The sequence below is a fragment of the Oryctolagus cuniculus genome, chromosome 19, assembly GCF_964237555.1.
Source record: "Oryctolagus cuniculus chromosome 19, mOryCun1.1, whole genome shotgun sequence".
Taxonomy (NCBI): domain Eukaryota; kingdom Metazoa; phylum Chordata; class Mammalia; order Lagomorpha; family Leporidae; genus Oryctolagus; species Oryctolagus cuniculus.
The window spans coordinates 25,724,466-25,748,656 of NC_091450.1; the positions used below are offsets into that span (position 1 = coordinate 25,724,466).

At 58.9% G+C, this 24,191-nt stretch overlaps 1 protein-coding gene across 1 annotated transcript; it reads right to left on the reverse strand.

Moving 5' to 3' along the window:
• Positions 1-101: 101 nt before the first annotated feature.
• NUBP1 (NUBP iron-sulfur cluster assembly factor 1, cytosolic) lies at positions 102-20,169 on the reverse strand. The gene is made up of 12 exons (XM_070065006.1): positions 19,273-20,169; positions 17,862-18,545; positions 17,679-17,783; positions 16,445-16,578; positions 12,424-12,492; positions 8,819-8,851; positions 8,221-8,311; positions 7,592-7,746; positions 5,090-5,200; positions 4,760-4,862; positions 1,733-1,816; positions 102-1,177 (listed from the first exon to the last, which is right to left on the reverse strand). Exons 2-12 carry the CDS (start codon positions 17,881-17,883, stop codon positions 1,119-1,121), a joined length of 966 nt encoding a protein of 321 aa, XP_069921107.1. The 5' UTR covers positions 17,884-18,545; positions 19,273-20,169; the 3' UTR covers positions 102-1,118.
• Between the last annotated feature and the right edge of the window lie 4,022 nt (positions 20,170-24,191).

Consider the following 24,191-nt stretch of genomic DNA (forward strand, 5'->3'; position numbering starts at 1 on the left):
TCACGTATGGGACGCAGCGGCTTTACCCACTAGTCTACAACGCTGGGCCCTTTAACGATTTCTTTAAAAAAAAAAAACAAAAAACAAAAAAGCCTATAGAATTGAGGGAAGAATCTGTGTTTATTGAACTCAGCAGGTATCTCTGGAGGTGAGAAGGTGATGCCTTTCAGATCTGAGCAGGCTCGCCCTGCCTCTGCAGGTTTAGTCTCAGGATAGAGGCTGTAGCTGACCTCTGCCTCACAGGCAGGCCCGCCCAGGTGACGTCAGAAGCTCGAGAGTCCCCAGTGTTAGGGGGTCAAGGCTGTCTGGCAGCCGAGGGCCGGGGAACCTGCGGGAAGCGCTTCCCCGTGCTGTGAGGTGGTGGGGCTGCCCCGGGCGCTGCACCCTCGTGCCCTGGAGAGGGGTTCGGCCTTCCTCCCACAGACCACGTGCAAATCTGACCAACACAAGCAGGCGTGCACGGGACCGGGGCGGGGATGACAGAACGGGAGCAAGAGACCTAAGGGATTTGCCCAGCCCTCTGCGTTTACGCCCCAGCGGGATGGAAGACAGCAACGCCCCCTTCCCTCAGCTGGTCTCAGTTCCTGTGTGTGTCAGACCCAGCTGTAGGGCACGCGGCAGTGACGGCGAGCCTGGAGTTGCCGTCTTGCTGTGCGGCGTGTCCAGCGTGGGGCTCACCATGATGACAGCTCCCTCCGTGTGACGTGGCCGTGTCCCCTGCCGTGAGGCCACACGTGCACGCCGCTGGTGCTGTTCCAGGTCTGCTCATGCAGAGGCAGAAACAGCTTGGACAGGAAGCTGATGGGCTCCTGCACGGCTGGAGCTGCGTCCCCACGGCCTGCTGTGCGCGGGAAGCAGGCCCAGGCGGCGGCGGGGGGAGGGGGGGATCCAGGAAGCATTTTTATTTCACAAATGGCACACCCGTAAGGAAAGCCCGTGGCCTATGTTCTACAGGGAAGTGTTCAGGCGTCAGACGATCCAAGCGGCGTCGAACCATGCCACACTCTGGTCCCTTTCTGCCTGCAGCCCCACCTGTCCCCGAGCTGGTCAGGTCGGGCTGGACATTCTGGCGGCAAACCCTATGGCTCTGCTGCTGTGGCCCTCGGGGCTCTTCTGTCTCAGGAACTCACGGGGTTCTTGTCTTCTGACTGGCGGAGGCCACAGAACTCTTGGATTCCTGGCAAACAAGCCGGAGCAGGCAGAGCGTCAGTCCCCAGGCAGCCCCAGGCAGGGGGAGGTGCATCTTCACTGGGCGACAGCTCCGTGGCCGTGAACTTGACCTGAATACCCCGCGCTGCCTGCTGCAGTGGGGACCGGCGGCGGGAGGCCTGGCCACAGCCCATTCTATAAATGGAGAAACCTGCTCCCACACTTAACCCTGCTGTCACTTCAGCCAGCAGACAGAAGCTGGCCACAAACTCGGACACGAAGCCGTGACCACCGACACCCAGGCCCGCTGGCTGACGGAGCCCATGCACACGTGTGGTCCGGCTCACCAGGGTTCTGTGTTTACTGTTTGCTCTTCTGTGGATTTCACCCTGAAGAGCGAATCTGTTCCCAGCGTGGACACATCAGGAGGTCTCTCCCGGGCTCTTGGCTTCCTGCTGCTCATCCCAGACCGCCGGCAGCAGTGACCGCTTCTGGTGCTCGCTGGGAGGGCCAGCCCACCCCACTCCTATTCCCGCCCGGCCCCACGGCTGGCTGAGGGTCCCAGGCGGCCTCTCGCACTTACTTTGAATTATACTTCTGTAGGCTAATGTGGCTGGTGAGTCCGGCGCTTCAGCAAAAAAAGACTGGCCTTTGTCACAACTCTTGCCTTCAAGAAACACACGGCAGAAAATTAAACCCATGAGAAAACACAGTGGCAAGGAGACCAGGGGCTCTTCCTGCGCTGGTGACAGCTAGATCCGGAGCCCACCTCACTGACGAGAAGCTCAGGAGGGACATCCGGGTCTCCAGGACCCAGCTGCCACCTCCACGTGACCACAGATCACCTGGGTGGGGTGTGACAAGGGCAGGTGCCAGGCCCGCAAAAAACAGCTTGCGGCCCCCGGGCTGGCCCACGAGTGCGTTTTAAGGGATTCACTGGTTCTCGAGTAAAGGAAGTATGAAGTGGGGGGCTGGGGGCGGGGAGAGTGTTGGCGCCAGCAGTTGCGTGACTACAATGACAATGACCTGGGCTCAATGCCCAGCTGTGCTGCTGACTCCAGCTTCCTTCTAATGCAGACCCCGGGAGGCCGAGGTGGTGCTTCGAGTCGTTGGGTTGCCACCGCCCATGTCGGGGACCTGGATTACAATCTTCACTCTTGGCTTTGGCCCAGCCCGGTCCCAGCTGTAAGGGGCATTTAGGGAGTGAACCAGCGGAGTAGAGAGCTCCATTTGTCTCCAAAAGGATATACCACGAAAAGTGGGTCCAAAAAGGCCTAGTCGTATTTTAGGCATCTTTCCAGATACCCTGTATGCAGATAAATGTGGCACACCCACACTCATGCACGCACTTAAAACATGAATGGGAGCACAGTACACATTACTGAGTACTTCTATCCCAGGGCCAGTCTTTCACAGCCCATGGCTCTCGGCTCCTGCCCCGTCCTGGGCACACACAGATTGTGGTGTTACCCGGTGGTCCCGATGGGCACAGACTGGGGGGGCACCTTGTTGGTTTGATCCCCTCTCATACGCGCTGCCAACCCTCAGCGCCGGGTGGACCCACGCCCAGCTGGCTCTGCCCCCTGCCTAGGCCCGAGCACAGGGCTGTGTGTGCCCTGCCCACTGCTGCCCACCGAGCCTGTCAGATGACCTAGGCTGCCTGTCATGTCCCTGACACCCTGACTGTGTTGCCCAGAGGGATGGGAAACTGAGCAAGAGAAGGACCCTGGGAGGAATGTGGGGGCAGAAGTGGAGCCAGATGGGCCTGGGGGCCATGGGCCTAAGTGGACCCAGTTAGGACAGCCCCAAGCTCACGCCTGCTGGACAGGCCTGGGAGCTGGCTGGTCTCAGCAGCCACACACAGGCCACTCTGTGCCTTTCACCCTGGCCTCCTTCCCTGACAGCTGGGACATGCCGCCATGCTCTGGCTGCTCCCCGGCCGCTCACCACGGCCAGGTGGTGCTGTTGGGAAAGGCTGCAGCAGGGCCCTGTCCCCACTTCCCCGGCGTCCTCGCAGCCACCTCGCAGCACCACTGCTGTCCCTGGGTCTTACAGGAGAGCAGGCATCCAAGGCTAGGACCGTGGACACTGGACCCTCCGTCCTTCCTCAGAGCGGGCAGGAAGGCCTGGGACCCATAGCTTCAGAAATCTGCCCTTTGCCACCAGGTCCCAGAAGGGGCTGAAGCACGTGCCCACACCCTCCCCAGATCCCAGGAAGGTGACCTTGCGGCAGGTGTGGCTGTGTGACAGCATTCACCGCCCCTCCCGGCCCCTTTCATCTCCAGGTGGGGTTGAGGGTGTGAGGCCTTGTCACACAGGGCTGTGCCCCTAAGCAGGCACTGGATCCTCTTAGCTCAGAGCAAGCCCTTCAGCTGCCAGGGGGTCTCCACGGGCCCAGATGCTCCCGCAGGTAGAGACCCTTCATCATGGGCTAAGGTCCCCCCCATACACGTCCGAGGCACCGAGCCCACCGAGGGCAGTGACTGCGTGTGGTGCGTGCTGCACCCTGCCCCCACCGCCTGTGTGGGGAGGCCCCTGCTCTCACAAAACACGGGCGCCTCTTGTGGGAAAACTGCGTGGCGGGGGGTGGCTCATCACGCGAGCAAAGGCCAAGCAAGCAGCAGCAGTTGTGTGGAAACCGCGGAAGCCTCTGTGGATGTGGGAGAGGGGAAGGAGCCCGGGGCTCAGGGTCTCTGGGGCTGTTCCCATCCGCAGAGCAGCCTTGTGCCACCCTCGGGCCCACCCTCACCCCCTGCTAAGCTTCCACTCCCACCTGGATGGCGGTTCTCAGGGAACCATGGCGGGGCCGGCCTCTCTGGCTTCATCTGCATGACGGCCCTCTTCCCCATGGCTCAGGCTGGGCAGCACGGACCTCCTGGACACCTCCCCTTGCCTGCCAATTCCTGTCGCCACTTCCCCTCTTGTGTGTGTCCCTTCCTCTCCACCAACCCCTCCCCGCCACCAAGCCCGCTCTGGGCAGACACGGGCCCCAGGAGACCTCTCTCAGCTTCTCGTCCCTGGCTGATGCTGTCCAATCCCCCCAGGCCTAGGCGCAAGGCTGTCCACAAGCGGAGCCCAGGCTCCCTCTGCAGCTTTCCCCAGCCCTGCTCTCAGACCCAGGCCTCACTATTTGTTTCTTGGGGAAACACCTCTGGGGGGAGGGGAGTACTTAAGAGAGTGGGCGCCCTGCTCCCCACCCCCTGCCGCCAGATGCCCCACAGCATGTGGGACGGACCTGGGACCAGGACGGTGCCCTGCTTTGCTGCCGGAAGCTCCCACAGGTGCGCTCCTCGGGCCCAGGGGCCCTGGCCTGTCATGAGCTTCCTCGTGGAACGTGGCCCCCTGAGAGCAACAGCTGTCTCGGGGTGTGGGGAGGGCGCCCTCCCGAGATCAGCATCTCAGCCCCATTCCTCCATGGCCATACCCCTTCCCGTCCCCTCTCCTTGGTGCGTTCCTTCCAAATCCTGCCCCTGCCTCCCAGGGACCCGCCCTGCTCTGAACCCCTGCAGCATGGGGCCGGCTGTGCTGAGGCAGCAGGGGGAGGTGGGTGATGGGAGCGAAGGCCCTGATGGGCGGGGGCGGGCAGGGCGGGGCGCGCACACTCACCCACCTATGAGTGGATCCAGAGGCACGCGGCCGAGCAGGGGCACCGCCAGGTCCCGGCACATGGCCTCCGCGCCCCCTGTCGTCGGGGGGAATATCTGCGACTCTTTCTGTGAGGCACAGGGACGGGAGGTGGGGGAAGACAGGGCTGGTTTCAGAATCCTAAAGAAGACTTTTAAAGAAACTTTAAAAAAAACTCCACAAAGGCTTGGACTAGCCAGCACCGCAAGGATTTTCCTCCCGTCAGCAACAGAGGGTTCTGGTTGGGACTGCACTTCCCAGAAGGCTGCTGGGGAGAGCAGCAGCGGAGGCGGCGAGACCCAGCCCCGCCGCTCACCTTGCACTTGGGGCAGACGAAGCCGCTCATGTTCTCCACCACCCCGACGATCGGCAGCTTCACCTTGCGGCAGAAGTTAATTTCCTTCCGCACGTCCTGGAGCGACACCTCCTGTCAGGGGTGGGAGACCAGACGTTCCTGAGTCTGTGTGGCTGAGGGGCGGCCGTGCCCTCGTGGAACCCCAGTGTCTGCCTCTTACTTAGTGCCTGCTACGTGCCAAGCCCTGTTCCAGCTGCTGCCAGGTCCCACAAACTCCATGAGGATGAACCTGAGCAGCCAGGCAGCGGATGCACAGGGAGTCTGGAGACGGGGGGCCCCCGTGCTCGCTCTGCTAGTGAACACCCCACCCCACCCCCCAGCCAAAGTGGGTGCCGCCTGTAGATGTGGGCCCCGGGAGCCACAGCCTGCGGGCCAGACCTGGCTGGCTGCCTTTTCTCTTTTTTAAGAAGATTTATTTACTTGAAAGGCCGAGTTACAGAGAAAGAGGGAGAGAGAGAGAGATCTACATCCCTGGTTCACTCCCCAGATGGCTGCAATGGCTGGAGCTGGGCTGATCTGAAGCCAGGTGCTTCCTCCTGTGTCTCCTATGTGGGCTCCTATGTGGGCTCAGGGGCCCAAGGACTTGGGCCATCCTTTCCCAGACACATTAGTAGGAGCTGGATTGGAAATAGAGCAGCTGGGATTCGAACTGGCGCCTATATGCATTTCTTTTTTTACAGATTTGTTTATTTATTCAAAAGGCAGAGTGACAGAGAGAGACAGATCATCTTCCACTCACGGTTCAGTCCCCAGATGCCTGTAACAGCCCAGGCTGAGCCAGGGCAAAACAAGAGCCAGGAACTCCGTCTGGGTCTCCCCTGTGGGTGGCAGGGACTCTAACCCACCAGGCGCATGAGCAGGAAGCCAGACCAGAAGCAGAACAGCTGGGACTTGGACAACACTCGGATGGGGGATGCTGGTGTCACAAGCGGTGGCTTACGCGCTGTGCCACAACGCCAGCCCCTGCCTGCAGAGACTACGGCTGCTCTCACTCCACAGCGGCACTGCTCGGCGGCTGCGGCCCAGGCTGTGGGGTCCTCAAAGGCCGGGATATTTACCAGCTGCACCTTGACAGGAAAAGTCTGCTGATTCCTGATCTGGACGATTAGAAACAGAAACAACTCTACCGGCAAAAGCACCAGGAGCAGGGCCGGCGCAGTGGCACAGCGGGTTAACGGGTTAATGCCCTGGCCTGCGGCGCCGGCATCCCATATGGGCGCCAGTTTGAGTCCTGGCTGCTCCTCTTCCGATCCAGCTCTCTGCTATGGTCTGGGAAAGCAGTAGAGGATGGCCCAAGTCCTTGGGCCCCTGCACCCACATGGGAGACCCAGAAGAAGCTCCTGGCTCCTGGCTTTGGATCGGCACAGCTCAGGCCATTGAGGCCAACTGGGGAGTGAACCAGCAGATGGAAGACCTCCCTCTCTCTCTCTCTCTGTGTGTGTGTGTGTGTGTAACTCTTTCAAATAAACAAATCTTTAAAAAAAAAAAAAAAAAAAAAAAGAACACCAGGCGCACTGCCCTCCTTGAGTCCGTCAAATCCACTTCCGGGTCCTGACCGCCTGGCTGCCAGTGTGCCACCACAGCCCTTGCCACGCATCCATGTTCAATGTCACCACACACGCTGCCCGCGTCCGGTGTGGCCACACCTTAGCACCCGTCATGTTACCTATCACGGCTCCTGAAAGAGTGATCTCCCTGAGACACACACTTGACTCTCAGCCCTTGGTAGCAAGAAAAAGGTACAGCAGGCTAAGCTGCCTCCTACAACACTGCATCCTGTACGAGCGCTGGTTGGAATCCCAGCTGCTCCACTTCCAGTCCAGCTCCCTGCCAAGGTGCCTATGAAGGCAGCGGAAGATGGCCCAAGTCCTTGGGTCCCTGCACCTGCATGGGAGACCTGTGTGGAGCTCCAGGTTCCTGGCTTCAGCCTGGGCTGTTCCCAACCATTACAGCCACTTGGGGAATAAACCAGTGGATGAAAATCAATGAATTGATCTGTCAATCTCTCTTTCAAATAAAATAAATAATTTTTTTTAAGAAAAGATCAATAGCAGCCACAGCCCTGTCTTTGTTCAGCACAGGATTTATGTGGCACGGCGCTAAGGAGGGTATGCGCTTCAGACTGGGGTCACAGGGGCCTCACGGCACAGCTAAGAAGTGAGTGACTGGTAGAGAGGGAGGGGACATCCCCCGAGAAGGGGCAAGGACCCTCGGAGCTGGCCTGCAAATGCCTGGCTCCCCCACCCCCGGCTGGTTCTACTGAAACCGGAGGTTTCCAGATGCTGTGAGTGGATGAGCGCCGCAGACCTGGCGGCACCCAGGGAAAGCGCAGGCCACTCTGCCCTACTGCAGATGACCAAGGACACTGCGAACGGAGGCCAGCCAGCTGGTCAGCAGTGATGCCGGCCCTGCGGGGTGCGGCTACAGGCCGGCTCGGAGCCACGCGGGGCGGGCCCGGCTCACCTGCGGGGTGGTGATGATCACAGCCCCATCGATGTGTGCCGCAGCCAGGTACTGGACGACCGAGAGGTGCTCGTCTGACGTCCCCGGTGGGGTGTCCACGATGAGGTAGTCCAGCTCGCCCCAGTCCACGTCGCGGAGGAACTGCTTGATCATGCCTGGGGAAGGAGTGGGTCGTGACCTCTATGCACAGACGCCCGCAGGTGGTCGCACCTACAGGAGGGCGCAGCTGGCAGCCAGTGGGGTCAGACGGGAGCGGTTAAGGCCGGACCACGCTGGTGCAGTCTGTGCTTTGCCTGGCAACGACCTCACGGGCGGCAGGGCCAGCAGCACCTTTGGTCCTAGCCCTCCGCCCCAGGACAGCCCAGCCTGCCGTGGCTCCTCCCTCACACACCCCTCTCCCTGACAGCAACGGGCCCCGGGGACGCCAGCCGGCGGGTAACTGCAGGGTGCCACAGGTTTTAAGGAGGGGAAACTCCTAAGAGATGCGGGAGCTGGCACTTCCCATCGTGCTGTCGGACCACGCTGGTGCCGACGCGGCACGGGGCCCGGCGGGACGGCACAGGTGCGGACGGAGCCCAGAGCCGTGGCCTCGGCGGGACGAGAGCAAGGAGGGGAAGCTGGCGGCACACCGTTTTTCTTGGGTCCTCTCCAGATGACGGCGTCGTCGGGACTGCTGAGCAGGAAGCCCACCGACATCACCCCCAGGTTGTCGTCCACGTACTGCAGAGGCGGCAGGGGACAAGGGCGAGACACACCTCACTCAACAGCACACAGAGGAGCACTGCCGGGGCTCCCTGTCCCAGCTCTGGCTGAAAGCCCACCGCACGGAACAGAGGCCGCCAAGCTGGGGCGACCTGGAAGGCCCGGGTGGCTGGCAGTGACAGGAGACTCAGCCGAAACGAACAGGTGTCACTTCCAAACTGTCTCAACTAGGGCTCGGCAAACGGGGCCCACTGTCTGATTTTGTAAATAAAGTTTTATTGAAACACAGCATGGCTGTTCAGTTACACATGACGCCTTTCCAGCGACCAGAGCAGAGAACGCCGGCCCACAGGCTGCAGACGTTTGAGCCGTGGCCCCTCAGACGTAAGGGTCTTAATGTGTCCACTGTGCCTCAAGAGGCGCCTCAGGCAATGCCTGTGGCTGACAAACAGGCGGGCCACCAGTCCACCAGGTGCACACGACCCCCACACCCCACCCTGAAAACACGGCAAAGGGGTAACTCACCACCGGAGACCAGCCCGAGCCACTCTGGTGAACCTGTGCGGACGGGAGCATCGACACGCATGTGAGACAGCACACCCACGTCACACTTTGTGCACAACTGAACCAAGAACACAGCTTTATGAAACACAGCTCCTTGTCTTATGTGACCTCTGAACCCTCAGTAAGGTAACAGCTCAGGGCGGGCCATGGAAGACGCAAGCCTATAAATACCCTTGGCTCCCAAACTGTGTTGTTTTGAAATTCTGCCTGGCCAGGGAACCAGTCACTCAAGTTCCACCGTGGCTTGAGGTCTGAAGCATTGGGAGAGAGTGACGGGAATTGGCTTGGTTGTTGTTGAGAAAATATAAGTGAGGGGCCAGTGCTGTGGTGTAGCGGGTAAAGCCGCCACCTGCAGTGCCAGCATCCCATATAGGCATCGGTTCGAGTCCTGGGTGCTCCATTTCCGATCCAGCTCGCTGCTATGGCCTGGGAAAGCAGAAGATGGCCCAAGTCCTTGGGCCCCTGCATTCGCGTGGGAGACCTGCAAGAAGCTCCTGGCTCCTGGCTTCAGATCGTGCGTGCCAACTGGGGAGTAAACCAGTGAATGAAAGACCTTTCTCTCTCTCTCTCTTTCTCTGTGCCTTTCCTTCTCTCTCTGTGTAACTCTGACTTTCAAATAAATAAATAAATGAAATCTTAAAAAAAAAAGAAAGAAAACGCAGGTGACCACGGGGCAGTGAGGCTGCTTCTCTAGTAGTCCAAGAGTGAAGGGAATAATGTTTTCCTTTAAAAAAAAAAAGTTTTTTTTTTTCTTTTTAAATTCAAGAGCAGAGAGAAAGAGAGAGCCATCCCACCCCCTGGTTCACTCTTCAAATGCCCGCAACGGCCAGGGCTGGGCCAGAAATGCAGTCCAGTCTACCGGGTGGGTGGCGGGAACCCAAGTGTCTGGGCCAGGGCCGCTGCCTCCCAGGTCTGCGTCAGCGGGAAGCTGGGATCAGGGGCCAAGGCGGAGCTGGGAACCCAGGCGTCGTCATCCGAGATGCGGGTGCATGAACCACTAAGCCAAACGCTCGCCCCGGGAACTACCTGTTGCTCCAAACTGCCCTAGCTGCGGCCTGACGCTCCCGAGGGGGAAGAGCTGGGGTCGACGGGCAGCCCCCCCCTGCAGAGGGCGTCCATCAGCGGCAGGTGCAGCTCTGCACAGCCTCTATTAGAAAGCGGAACTGAGAGAACTTCCAGTTACACATCAGCCTTGGAGCGACGCTGCTGTACAGCAGCGCGGAGCAGCCGCGAGCCAAAGTCCGCTCCGGATGAAGCCTCACCCCTTCCGAGAGCTTTACTGGAGTACAACGGGGGGGCTCTCTGTTCACAGCGGCGTCCGTCCCTCACTCCGTCAATTCCAGAGCGTCTCCCTGACTCCAGAGTGAAACGCTGGCCCCCGCAGCTGTCACCCCTGGTTCTGCTCCCAGCCCCCTGCCTTAGGCGGCCCCCAATCTGTTTTCAGTCATTATGGTTTTGTCTATATATTTCACACAAATGGAACCATACAATATATGGTCCTTTGTGAAGGACTTGAAGTTTTGTCTATTTAAAAAAAAAAATTACCTAGGGTACGCGTCTGGCCTGGCAGTTAAGTGCCAGCTCCAGTGCCCACACCCCACACCGGAGTGCCTGGGTCTGACCCAGCACCAGCTCCCGACTCCAGCTTTCTGCTAGGCAGACCCACGGAGGCAGCAAGTGACGGCTCAAGTGGTCAGGCTCCTGCCTCTCTTGAAGGAGACCTGGACCGAGTTCCCAGCTGCCGGTTTCAGCTGTGGCCAAGCCCCAGCTATTGCAGGCATTTGGGGAGTAAGCAGCAGATGGGAGCTCTGCCTCTCTAATAAATAAATACATTTTAAAAACCATTATTTCCAGTCATACTTTTTAAAATTTCTCTCTCTCTCTCTCTCTTTTTTTTTTTTTTTTGACAGGCAGAGTGGACAGTGAGGGAGAGAGACAGAGAGAAAGGTCTTCCTTTTCTGTTGGTTCACCCTCCAATGCGGCCGGCGTGCTGTGGCCGGCGCACCGCGCTGATCTGAAGGCAGGAGCCAGGTGCTTCTCCTGGTCTCCCATGGGGTGCAGGGCCCAAGGACTTGGGCCATCCTCCACTGCACTCCCGGGCCATAGCAGAGAGCTGGACTGCAAGGGGAGCAACCGGGACAGAATCCGGCACCCCGACCGGGACTAGAACCTGGTGTGCCGGTGCCACAGGTGGAGGATTAGCCTACTGAGCCACAGCGCCAGCCTCCAGTCATACTTATTTGATACATTTCCTTTTTTTTTTTTTTTTTTTAAGATTATTTATCTGAAAGGCAGAGTTACAGAGAGGCAGAGGCAGAGAGAGGTCTTCCTACTTGCTGTTTCGTTCTCCAAATGGCCGCAACAGCCAGAGCTGGGCCGATCCAAAGCCAAGAGACAGGAGCCTCCTCTGGGTCTCCCACGTGGGTGCAGGGACCCAACCACTCGGACCATCCTCCACTGCTTTCCCAGGCCACCAGCAGAGAGCTGGATCTGAAGAGGAACAGCAAGGACCCGCACCAGCGCCAAGCCAGCGCCACAGGCGGAGACCCAACACACTATGCTGCAGGCGCCGGCCCAAGTCTCCGGTCTTGAAAGAAGGTACCCGTGACATGGTTATATAGTGTGTAAGAAAGGAGAACTTCTGTTTTCTTTCTTCTCATTGTATCCTTAAACACTCCTTAAACACTCCTGTGTCATCACGGTGGCACTGACTGCGACGTATGGTCAAGAATGCCTGTGTCCTGACACCTGACCTCAGCCACGGGGGGTCTCCCCCTCCCCTGGCGACTTCAGAAGCAAACTCAAGGCCTTACCAGCACCTGTCAGGACTTTCCTTCTGCCATGGGCACCTGCAGCCCTGTGGCCATTCTGCTGAGGACAAAGTTTGCCCGGACTGCAGGCCCCGGCACCTCCCCTTGGCCCAGGCTGACCTCCCAGCTGGCACCTCCCTTTGCTGTGCACCAAAGGCTACTCTCAGGGAGGGTGCCCAGGGAGCACCCTGCTCTAGTCTGAAGTCCTCTGGTTCTGCCACGGGGCAGGGGCATTACCCGCCCCAATCACCGCTGTGTCCCAAGAAAGAGCCAATCTCGCCAGGCCCGGCATATGGACGCCCTCTTTTTGCAAGGCAGCAGGAAGGGAGCCGCATGGGGTCCCTCCCCTGCCTGCGTCAGTCACCGGCCTCCCAGTCTCAGTTCCCCAGGGAGACCACAAGGGCAGAGGCCGGCCCTTTCCTCCAGGGTGCAGACCCTAGCAAGCCCCGGCTGAGCGTTCCTGGTCACGGCTGAATTTCCACGTCTCACTTCTGCAATAATTCACTTGCTGTTTCCCTTCCCTTCTAAGAAGGCAACGAAACCGAGTGGCGCGGATGGAGTTTATCCAGAATCCCGCCCCGGTAGTCCACGGCTGCTGTAGAAGTGGACAGGTGGACAAGCGAACGTTTATCTGCGTTCATCAGGTCCATGCAAAAATGTACGGGCTCTGCTTGTCCCCGTTAGGGGTAACAGCTGAGTGTTAACACGGTTTACACTGTGAGAAAAACAGCCCGACGTGTGCAATCTGGCTCTTACCTGTTCTCCCTCCAGTCCCATTATCTTGGGGATGGACGGCCCACATATATCAATGTCTAGGAGAGCGACCTGGGGAAGGAGAGAGCAGGCGGTTACACCCGAGCGCACAGCACCCCAGGGTCACAACTGGTAGGGACGTCAGCCAGCGTCAGGCGTGGATTCTCACAAGGGACAGAACGCGGCTTCCAGGCCAGCAGCAGTCAGTTCAAACCCCTCAGGCCAAGCTCAGCACTGCCTGGCCCCCACCCCATGTCTGGCCGAGCTCCTTCCGGGTGACTTTAAGGACTTGGGGGGTGGGGGTGGTGGGAGGCCACATGCACCCTTGGGCTCAGCCACCGTCTGCTCAGCTGCTGCCATGTGCCCAGGCGGTGGGCATCACTCTCTCTGCTTTACAGAAGAACTGGGGTTCTGAGAGGCCCAGTGCCAGGGACAGGAACTGAGGTCTCCCGCCTCCATGGCCAGTGCTCTTCCCACTCCCCATGGGCCCAGGCGAGGAGGGCTGGAGCAAAGATCCCGCCGAGCTGACCGGCTGCACAGCCCTGTGACCCTGAAGGTTAATGATCAGCCTGCAACCAAGAAAGGTGAAATGAGGAAATCCAGGAGAGCTGCTGGGGGCTCTGACGACCCCAAATACCCTGCTCTCCCCGTTGGAGAAGCGGGGTCAGACACGGTCTTCTGGAACCTTCCGGAGAACAGGGCGGTACTTATCTGAAAGCTGTGATGTCTCAGAGCCAAAGCGCACACCTCTGGTAAGTCTGTGACTTCCCTCTGCACAAACCCAGCCTCTCAGGCCAGCGGTCAGGACCAGAGAGGTCCAGGAGCCTGCGCTGGCTTCCGGCGCCCTCTGCTGGAGCAGGCCGGCAGCACAGCCGGGCAGCCTGGCCTGCTCCCTGACACTTGGGGAGCCTGGGCCCGCTGCACCTGGACGCGGGGGCATTTAGCATCAGGGCCTCAGGACCTGGGAAAGGACACCAGCACCAGGGCCCTGACAGAGGCTGCCCCAGTGCCCACTCGGGTTCCACGCCCTCTCTCTGGGAACAGTGTCCCCAGCCTCCTGCCGAGAAAGTGCCCTCCACACAAAGAAGGGAGTGACTGAAGCGAGGCAAGGATGCCGGAAATGGAGGGAGCATGGGTCCCCGGCGATGGGACCACAGGTGCTGACAGCCCCTGCGACAGGTCACGGGCGCCCCGCGTCCCTGTCAGATGTGCGGTGGAATCTATCAGCACCCTGCTTCCGCCCACAGCGTTCCGGGCAGGAACCGGTGTGACGAGGCAGTGCCTGCAGGAGGCGGGGGCGCAGGGATGCCGTGGGCGTCAACACCTCGAGCTTCGCCTTTACCCAGCACCCCCGCTCCCCCGCAAGAAGAGGTGGGGGGGGTCCCCAGGGTCATGTGACCAGTGCGAGCTGCCTCTCCCGGTTCAGCCTCACCTGTCTGAGCGGTGCTCGCCAGTCAGAGCACACAGGAAGCTCACCCACTTGCACTTTATGGGCATCAGTGGCTTTTCAAAAGATTGTGTTCAAGTGGAAAAGACGGAGACAGAGTGCGCAATCCAGAGAGGGCTCCCGCTGACTGATCTGCAAAGCCTGGGCTGGGCTGGGCTGGGCTGGGCTGGGCTGGGCTGGATCTGGGAACCCGACCCAGGTTTCCCACATGGGCGCCAGGGCCCCTGCTGCCTCCAGGGCTCTGCGCTGGCGTCTCGCCTGCGCGGCCAAACCCCTGCCCCGCAGCAGCAGCCCCTGCGGTGGAGAGGCGGCACTGGCACGCAATTCCTTCCCTTGCCAGCTCAGGCGCACCCTGTGAAGGCTCCTCCTGCCTCTCCACAGCTTGCACGTGCCTCACCCACCCGGGAGTCGTCCAAGACCCTTCCGAAAGGGGTGACACACACCCGCCTGCCTGAAGCGCTCCCCGGGAGGGGCCCTGAGCAAGGTGGTGCCAAGCTTCCCCCTGTCACAGGCAGGACAGCGGGCAAGGCGGAATCTGGACGCCTGACTTTAATCGACAAGGAATCTGGACGCCTGACTTTAATCGACAAGACGTCTGCAGTGGGGAGGGGGTGGGGGGGACGACTGTGCTGCAGGTCAGACCCCCGCCGAAACGCCTGCCTGTTGCTGGCATCCTGTACCAGAGCACTGGTTCGAGTCTCGCCTGCTCTGCTTCCTACTCAGCTTCCCGCCAATGCACCTGGGAGAGCAGGAGGAGATGGCCCCAGTGTTCACGTCCCTGCCACCCACGTGGGAGACCCAGACGGAGTCTCTGGTTCTTGACTTTGGCCTGGCCCAGCCCCGGCTGTTGCAGCCATTTGGGAAGTAAACAAGCAGAAAGAAGATCTCTCTCTCTCTCAAACAAATAAATAAATTTTAAAAAAGATTTATTTATTTATTCAAAAGCCAGAGTTATAGAGAGGTAGAGAGACAGAGACAGAGAGAGGTCTTCCATCTGCTGGTTCACTCCCCAGATGGCCACAATGGCTGGAGCTGTGCCGATCCGAAGCCAGGAGCCAGGAGCTTCCTCAGGGTCTCCCATGGGGTGCAGGGCTCAAGCATTTGGGCCATCTTCCACTGCCTTCCCAGGCTACAGCAGAGAGCAGATTGGAAGTAGAACAGCCGGGACTTGAATCCCACAGTGCCGGCCCCAAATAAATAAATAAATAAATCTTAAAGCAAACTAAGGCCGGCGCCACGGCTCACTAGGCTAATCCTCCGCCTGCGGCGCTGGCACACCAGGTTCTAGTCCCTGTCGGGGCGCCAGATTCTGTCCCGGTTGCCCCTCTTCCAGGCCAGCTCTCTGCTGTGGCCCGGGAGTACAGTGGAGGATGGCCCAAGTACTTGGGTCCTGCACCCCATGGGAGACCAGGATAAGTACCTGGCTCCTGCCATCGGATCAGCGCGGTGCGCCGGCAGCAGCGCGCCAGCCGAGGCAGCCATTGGAGGGTGAACCAACGGCAAAGGAAGACCTTTCTCTCTGTCTCTCTCTCTCACTGTCTACTTTGCCTGTCAAAAAAAAAAAAAAAAAGCAGCAAACTAAGACACCTGCAGTGTTAGCCACGCGCTGCCCGCGTGTGCTCTCAGGGCCAGTGAGGCCTCTACGGCTGGGGAGTCAGCTTGGCTGGCCACGTTTCCACACCGCGCACAGCAGCTCCAGGACCTCAGACCCTAACTCCACAGAAGCCAGTCATGCAATCAGAGGCCCACTCCCATGGGCGGGGGCAAAGCCCGTCTTCAGAGAGCTGTTTAGGAGTACTCTGCACCGTTTCCAGCCGCAAACACGATGCCAGGCGGTATGGACAATCTGAGGAAACTGGCCCTGGGCTGTGCCCTGGGCAGGCCGCAGAGTCCTGTCTAGGACAGAGCTGACCATCACTCCTCCGTACCCCAGATGGTGGGTAAAGCAGGCACGACTGCCACTCCACGCGGCGCTCAGCCCCGGACGCACATCATCTCAGCCCCGAGGCCCTCAAGACGCGAACCCCAAGGCAGGAAGAGGCTGGTCACTTGCCCAGGGTCCCAGCAGGGGTGTGGGCGGAGCTGGGGTGCTGAGCCACCCGGCACAGCTTGCATGAAAAGTGGCCACCCAGAGGGCAACACGGGAGTGGGCAGGCATGAGCTGCCCAGCGCAAGGCCAAACAGAAAAACGCAGGCTTTGTGGGCAACACCAAGGACGACAGGTCGCAAGTTAAAAGGAAACACGGCCCTCAGCTTGGGGGCTGTACAGAGAGGAGGTGGCCGGCCCCGGTCCCCCAGCAAGGTCTGCGAGGCGCCTGGTTTAGGGGAGAAGCAGAACGAGGTTAATGAGGAGGAAGGAGGAGTCCACCCCTCATGTAACACGCATGCGAGCGGACGTACACCTGCCATCCGCCCTCCTGGCCGGGGACCCCGTGCACCCCGTCACGCCCACTGGTCAGGCCCCTGCGGTCTGCAGGGGCCGGGACTCCAGAGGCCCAGCCCACTCAGGGGAAGGAGTGTGCTCGCGAGGAGCCACCCGGGCACCCCGCACAGCAGCAGCCCCTTGCAGGGTCCCACCTGCGAGTTCTCGTCCTCTGCCAGCCCGTGGGCGAGGTGGGCGCTGAAGGTGCTCTTCCCCACACCGCCCTTTCCGGACAGCACCAGGATCTTGTGTTTCACGGGCTGCATCTTCTCCTTGATCTCCTCTAGGGCTGCAAAGAGAGCGCCCACCACCAGTCAGGGAGGGAGGCCCCTCGGAGCTGCGTCCTGCGTCAGGCGGCAGCCAGCGGAGGTGCCGAGTGCCCCCGGGAACACAGGGCCGCTACCACGCCTGAACGTGCCACGAGGACCACGCCTGAGAGCGCCGCGTGTATCGGGCACCCGCTGGAACGTAAGTAGGGCCACGCGGGACTCCGGCGGAAGGGCTCACTTTGCACACAGAAATGGCTCCCAGCCTTGCACAAAGACCTGTCCAGGGACTTCTGACAATGTCTGGACACGCTGCTGGTGTCACAAAGCGGGTAGACAACCCCGCAGCAAGGAACGACCTGGCCCCAGACGTCCAGCAAGCTGAGCCCGGGAGCCTGCCCGGCGGCCGGGCCTAACAGGTGCCTGCTGTTCACCAGACACGAGTGCGCTCACCACCTTGCTCCCAATCTATAGGCACACTGGGTCTCTCTCCATTTCTGGGGGGCTACAGCCCTTCCCCAGGCACGCTGCTTGCAGCCCAAGCCTGCCCGAGTGGGCTCCGAGTCCTCCCCTTCCCAGTGCTAATGGCTCGCTCACGCCTCTCCGGTCCACGTAAGCTGCACCACAGCGGACAGCGTTCACAGCGAGTCACACACACTTCTGTGCACCGAGTGGCAGAATCACTGCTCACAAGGAAGACGATTTTGCCTAAAGCGGCAGAGCCAGGATTTAAGCCCCAGGGCTCCCTTGCCTTCAACGCCGACCTACTCTACCCTCTGCAATCTGTTTCTGTCACTCAACCCTCTGGCCACGCCCCGTCGTCCTGGGAGCCCCGCCCCTCTTAGCGTGCCTTTGGACTCCACGGCTGTCAATGACCCTTAAGGTCCCGCCTTTCGCCTTTTAAAGGCCTCGCCCACTCAAGCCCCGCCCCTCACCCCACCCACTCCACGCCCCGCCTCCTCTGGCCCCGCCCCTTCCGCCACACTCTTACCTCCTAGCCCGCGCCTGTCACTCATCCCTCAGGTCCCGCCCCGACTACTACCGCCCACTTTCTCCCGCCCCAGGCTCCCCACTTCCGGGCCTGCGCTTTTCACTTCCTGTTCAGGCCTGGTCCCTTCCTTACCCGGGTCCGGAGCGGCGCCAGCCCCAGAGGCACACAACCGTTGGTTGGGGCATCCCTGACAGGAGGCCCCTCGGCCCGCCTGGGCGCTGTCAGCCCCGGGACAGTCTGCGCGGAGACAGGATTATAGTTAGAACAGCTCGCATCGCTTCCGCCCTGCCGCCCGCGCGCGCTCTGCGAGCTCACCGTGAGGAACCTCCTCCTCCATGCCGCCACCCTGGCCGCCGACCCGGTCACCGGAACCGGCCGAGGCGCATTTCCGCCCGGCGGGCCCAATCTGCCCCTCCAGGCGCGCGAAATAAGTGTCGGGAGAGGAGGGCTGTGCGCACGCGCGGAACGTGCCGTGGGCGGGTTTGGAACTTAGGTGCGGCTGCGGTAAAACTTGAGAAGGCGGCTCCCGAGGGTAGGGGGGTCCGTTCTCCGTGACCCCCCTTTGCTTGCTTGTGAGGGAGGCATAGGCGTTGCCCCCAGAGGTTGCGTCTCGGAGAAGCAGGTGGCCCGGGGCTGGGGGCGCGGTGGTCTGGGGCCCCGGGGACACCGGCGCGCGGGAGCTGCTGCAGCCCCGGGCCCACGGTCACGCCGCCCCGTGTCGCCTTGCGTCGGTCCTTGGCTTCTGCAGAGCCCGGACCCTGGGCTTGCAGGCGATCCCGTGCGCTCCGGGCGTCTGGCCTGCGTCCTGTCCCAGGATTCGCTTCAGGCCGAGTTTTGGGAAGGTGGGGGGGGAGGGGCGGAGCACGCGTGGAGGATGTGTCCCACGGGGGGCGCTCAGTGCCACGTCGGGGGCGTCGTTACTGGCCGCGGCGGGGGCCGGGGGTGCTCTGTAAGGAACTCTCTCGACCTTCCGGGGTTGTTTCTCCTTTTTCCTGGAGCCTTAAGCGATTTAATCGATGCTTTATAACAAGCTACCGTGTTTGTCTTGGGCCAGCCCCCCGCCCCCAGTACGCAGCCTGCGCCCTTCAGGCCGGCCCCCGTCTCCCTTGGCTTCGAGTCCAGCGGCTTTGGGCCTCTGCTGGCTCTCACCCTCCCTCCGCCCGCGGGCTGCGGTCGGTGGAGACCGGTGTGCAGAGGCCAAGGTCTGCGTGTTGCGCATGCCCGTTGCGGCCCGAGCAGCCTGGCTTAGGGCTTGGCGTCGCCTGGAGCAGAGATCGGACTTCACCCGCCCCAGGCGCCAGGGATGCGGGTCCTGTTTGTTCAGCAGTACTGTGTCAGGTGCCCACGGCCAGCACCTTGGGCCCAGAGAGGCTGAGTGCCTCGCCCAGGGTCGCACAGCCCGCAGGCGCCGCTGGAACGCCTCGGTGCAGAGGCCTGGTTAGGGGCAGCCACGAGTGAGTGTGCCACGCTGCAGAGTCCCAGCAGAGGAGCCCGACCTCTCACCTCGCTCCCCGCCCACGCTCCCCGCCCACCCCCGTCTCGCCTGCGGGGTGAGGTCACGTCCTTCCTAGCCTGAGCGGAAAAGCAGAAATGCGGTCCCTCTCCCCCTCCCCCCCTCTCCCTCCCTCCCTCTCCCCCCTTTCCCTCCCCCTCTCCCTCTCCCCCTCCCTCCCTCTCCCTCTCCCTACTCCCCCCCCCCCCCCCCCCCGTGGGCTAGCCTGAGCACCTCTGCGGGGCAGCTGGGCGAGACTGGGAACTGACAGCCCTGTCATCAGGTTCTGTTGCTCAGAGCACCCTGGGGCAGCCCAGGTTCAAGGGCTGGGCAGACAGACTCTGCTGGCCCCAGCAGGTGTATCAAGTGCCGTTTTTGACCTCACAGTGATGTCTGCACGATCCTCACGCCACGCCCCTGCCCCCAGCTCCCCACACATGTCGATCTGTGTCACTCTGCTGCTCATTAACCATCAGTGGCTCCTGATGGCCCCAGCACAAGCACTGATTTTCACATCGTGTTCTGTAGCCTCCTGGACTCATTTGCATCCTCCGGCTTCAGTTCTTGCTGAATGCCACCAGGAACCCTGAACTCGACCCACTGAACAGCTGGCTTTGCCCCGGCACCTCGGTCCAAGTCTCTGTGGCTTACACGGGCCCATCGGCCAGGGAAGTCCACCCTGTCCGGCCTTTACCCAGTCCTCTGGGACCCGTGAGGGTTGAGCAGCAGCTCACAGAGCCATTCCTGGCCCATGGAACTCATTGTCCTCTCCTTTCCCGATACATGTGTTCCAAAGTCTGACTGTGGGGGCCAGCGCTGTGGCATAGTGGGTAGAGCTATGTCTGGAAAAAAAAAAAAAAAGAAATGGTGGCATCCCCTGTGGGTGCTGGTTCAAGTCCCGGCTGCTCCACTTCTGATCCAGCTCCCTGCTAATGGCCTGGGAAAAACAGTGGAAGATGGCCCAAGTGTTTGGGCACCTGCCACCCACGTGGGAGTCACGGATGAAGCTCCTGGCTCTTGGCTGTGGCCTGGCCCAACCCTGGCCATTGTGGCCATCTGAGGAGTGAACCAATGGATGGAAGATCTCTTTCTCTCTCTGTAACTGTATCAAATAAATAAATAAATAATTTAAAAAAGTCTGAGTTTGCGTTTCTATTCCGTATCCTCCTGAGTATGAGCACTCCAAACAATAAAAATCTGCACTGGAAATTTTGTGCAAATTGCCCATGATACTTAGTTCTGTGAGCTTGAAAGAAATTATTACTTTAGTCTCCCCAGTTGAAGATGGTAAAACTACAAAATTAAAAAAAGTTATTGCTTGAAATTTACAGAATTAAGTACCAGAAGACTCAAGCAGCTAAATGTAAAAATGATTTCAAAAATAAATTTTGGGGACAGGTATTTGTCATAGCATTAGGATGCCACTTGGGAACCCATGTTCCATGTTAGAGTCCTGGATCCGCTTCTGATGCCAGCTTTCTGCCGATGTGCACCCTGGGAGGCAGCAGAGGATGGCTCTAGTGTCTGGGTCCCTGCCACCCATGTGGGAGACCCAGGTTGAGTTCTAGGCTCCTGGCTTTGGCCTCAGCTGTTGCAGGCATCTGGAGAGAGAACCAGCAAAAGAGCTCTTTTTTTTTTTTTTTGTCTTTCAATTAAATTGAAAAAAAAAATTATAAAGATTTATTTACTTGTTAGGCAGAGAGAGGGAGAAACAGAGAGAGGTCTTCCATCCACTGGTTCACTCCCCAAGTATCCTCAATGGCTGGAGCTGGGGTGACACGAAACCAGGAGCCAGGAGCTGCTTCCAGGTCTCTCCCATGCTGGTGCAGGGCAGGCATTTGGAAAATCTTTCCCAAGCCATCAGCAGGGAACTGGATTGATACCCATACGGGATGCTGGTGTCACAGGCAGAAGCTTAACTTACTAGGCCACAGAGCTGGCCCCTAAAAACATTTTTAATTAAAAAATAAATTTGCAAAACTATATAGACGGCGAAAAGATCAGTGGTTGCCAGGAGTTTGGGGAGAGGGAGAGGGCAGGAGAGAGGAGTAGTTGGAGGGCAGAGGGTTTTTAGGGCAGTGAAAGTACCATGTGTGATGTTGTCACAGCGTGTTCATGTCATTGTACACTTGTCAGATCCTGTAGCATGTACACTGGCCAGAGCGACCCCTAAGGTAAACTGAACTGTGGACTTCAGTTAATCCAGCCTTCTGCCCTTGGTTCATCGACACTGACGCAAGATGGTAACAACAGAGGAAAGCAAGGGAGAGAAGGGGATTATGTGGGGATTCTTTGAACTTTCTGCTTAAGTTTTCTGTTTGCCTAAAACTGTTCTAAAAACAAAGTCTGTCCATTTTTAAAGTGTGTTTATACTCCTGAAATGTTTGAAGTTTAATCTGCACGAAGACAAGTGCGCATACTTTCTATAGCAAGGCTTCTTTTTATTTATTTGAAAGGGAGGGAGAGCGAGCGAGCGAGCGAGTGAACAAGAGCGCTTTCATCTGCTGGTTCACTTCTCAAATGCCTGCAACAGACAGAGCCAAGCCAGCCCAATGCCAGAAGCTAGGAACCCAGTCCAGGGCTCTCACGTGAGCCAGGGACTCAAGTACTCAAGCCATCTCTGCTGTCTCCCAGGTGCGCCTCAGCAGGAAGCTGGAATTAGGATCAGAGCCAGGACTTGAGCTGAAGCACTCTGATGTGGGATGCGTATGTCCAAGTGGGTTTCTTTTTTTAAGATTTATTTATTTATTTGAAAGGCAGAGTTCCATAGAAGCAGAGGCGGGGGGGGGGGGGATCGTCCATCTGCTGGTTCACTCCCCAAGTAGCTGCAACAGCTGGAACTGGGCCGACCCGAAACCAAGAGTCAGGAATTTCTTCCAGTCTCCCACGAGGGTGCAGGGGCCCAAGCACTTGGGACATCTACTGCCTTCCCAGGTCAAAACAGAGAGCGGGATCGGAAGCGGAGCAGCCAGGACTTGAACCGGTGCTCATATGGGATGGCGGCACTGCAGGTGGAGGCTTTACCTGCTACGCCACAGCGCCAGCCCCCCAAGTGGTGTCTTAGCCTCTGTGCCGAATGCCCACCCCCACCCCCACCCCCACCCCCACCCCCACCCCCAGCAGGGTGTTCTAACCCAGCTGCACATTATAATCACCTGGAGTTTCAAAGCATGCCGGGTCCTCGCACACACCAATTCAGTCGCGGTCTTGGGGGTGGGGTCTGGGCGTGTTTTTAAGCTCAGTCTCCCCATGGCACCAAGAGTGCCTCGTGGGGACAGGTGAGGCGGGTGAGCAGATGCACTGGGGTTTATAGCTCACGCTCTGGAGCCAGACACGTGCAGATGCTGCCTCGTGCTTATGAGCAGAACCACACCGGGCAAATCATTCATGTCTCCAAGCCTCAGCTTGCTCATCTGTAAAATAAGGAGATAAAAGCATTTTCTGCACGAGGTTGCTGGGGGGATAAAATCATTGAATGTGTTTCACGGCGCCCAGAGCTCCCAGAGGGCAGAGCTGCAATCCATGTTTGTGTTTGAGTAAACTCAGGGGTGTAGTTCAGAGATCACATCCTTCACCCGCATTTACAAGTGGGGATCTGAGGCCTGTGTGGGAAAAGTCACCCAATCACACGGTAGATTAGTAGATGAAACAAAACTAGAACCTGGGCCAAACTGGCTGAAAACCTGGTGCTGATTCAGCGGGACAGGGACATTGGAAACAGGTGCAGGCAGTCCCAGCGTCCTGTGAGATGACGGTTAACACACACAGGAGGCACCTGCTGTTCCTGGATTGCACCATTAGGGGGCGATCTTCCCCTACTTATGATGAAGGCAATCAGGAAGTAAGTAGAGAATTTTTCTGCCTTTGGATCCAGTAAAAAATATCTAATAAGGGATTTTATACACAGCAGGCACTTAGCATGTAATTGAATTCAAAAATAAGATACATATTTATTATAAACTAGAATTCTTTCTTAAAAAAGACTTATTTATTTGAAAGGCAGAGTGACTGGGGCGGGGTGGGGGGAGAGGAAGGATAGATCTTCCATCCCTGGTTCACTCCCCAAATGCTTGTGACAGCCATGGCTGGACCAAGCTGAAGCCGGGAATCAGGAATTCCCTCCGGGCCTTCCAAGTGGGTGGCAGGGGCCCAAGCACTTGAGTCATCACCTGCTGCCCCATGGGGTGTGCGTTAGCAAGGAGCTGGATGGGGAGCAGAGTGAGGAATCCAACAGGGCTCTGATACGGGATGTGATGCGAGCAGCTTAATCCCTGAGCCGGGTGCCCCCCCCCCCCCCATAACTTTCTAACTCATTACTAGCACAATTCTGTTTCGGTATCATTGATCCCACCCCCCATTAAGGGTTGTATTTTGTGGCTTCTTTGCATGTCTGCCAATTTTCCATCCAATGCCAGTCATTGTGAATTTTGCCTTACTGAGTGCCGAAAACGTCGTTTTATAATTTTTTTTTTTAGGACACAGCTGATTTACTTGGAGACCTTTCTGTAAGACTTGCTGCTAAGCTTTGCCAGGTGGGGCCAGGTGGCCTAAGTCTGGAGCTAATGCTGCCCTTCCTAGTATCTGACTTGGCGCTGCGTGGATTAGGAGGTTGTCCACTGTGGTCCGTGGGATCAGGAGCTACTCCCAGCCTGTTCTGGGGATGGTGCCTTTTGTCTTTAGGGGTGCTCCCACCATCCCACACGCACTTATCAGTTTCGCTGGAGGCTGAGGGCTCCCCGCCCTGCACACTCAGCCTCCCAGGCAGCCGCCCTCCCAGCTCCAGCCCCTTCCCCGGAGGTCAGGGCTCTCTGCTCCAATCCTCCTGTGCCCTGGCTAAAAGCTCTCTCTATGTACTTGGCTGGGGCGAGGGGGACTCGCCTCACCTGTCACCCACCTCACTGGGGGCACTGTCCTTCAAGGCCTCCAGTCCGGTGTCTGGAAAACCAGTGCTTACGGAGTGTGAGGACTTCTGGAGTTGTTTCAGGAAGGAAGAGAAGTCAGTCCTTGTTCACGCAATCTTGGTCGCAGGCGGAGGTCATGTGTGTGTATGCGCGTATGCTTGTGTGTGTGTATATGTGTATGTATGTTGCTCTTACTTTCTTTGGGAAATAAATTTTAAAACTTCAAAGTAAAATGGTGGGCCGGTATGTGGT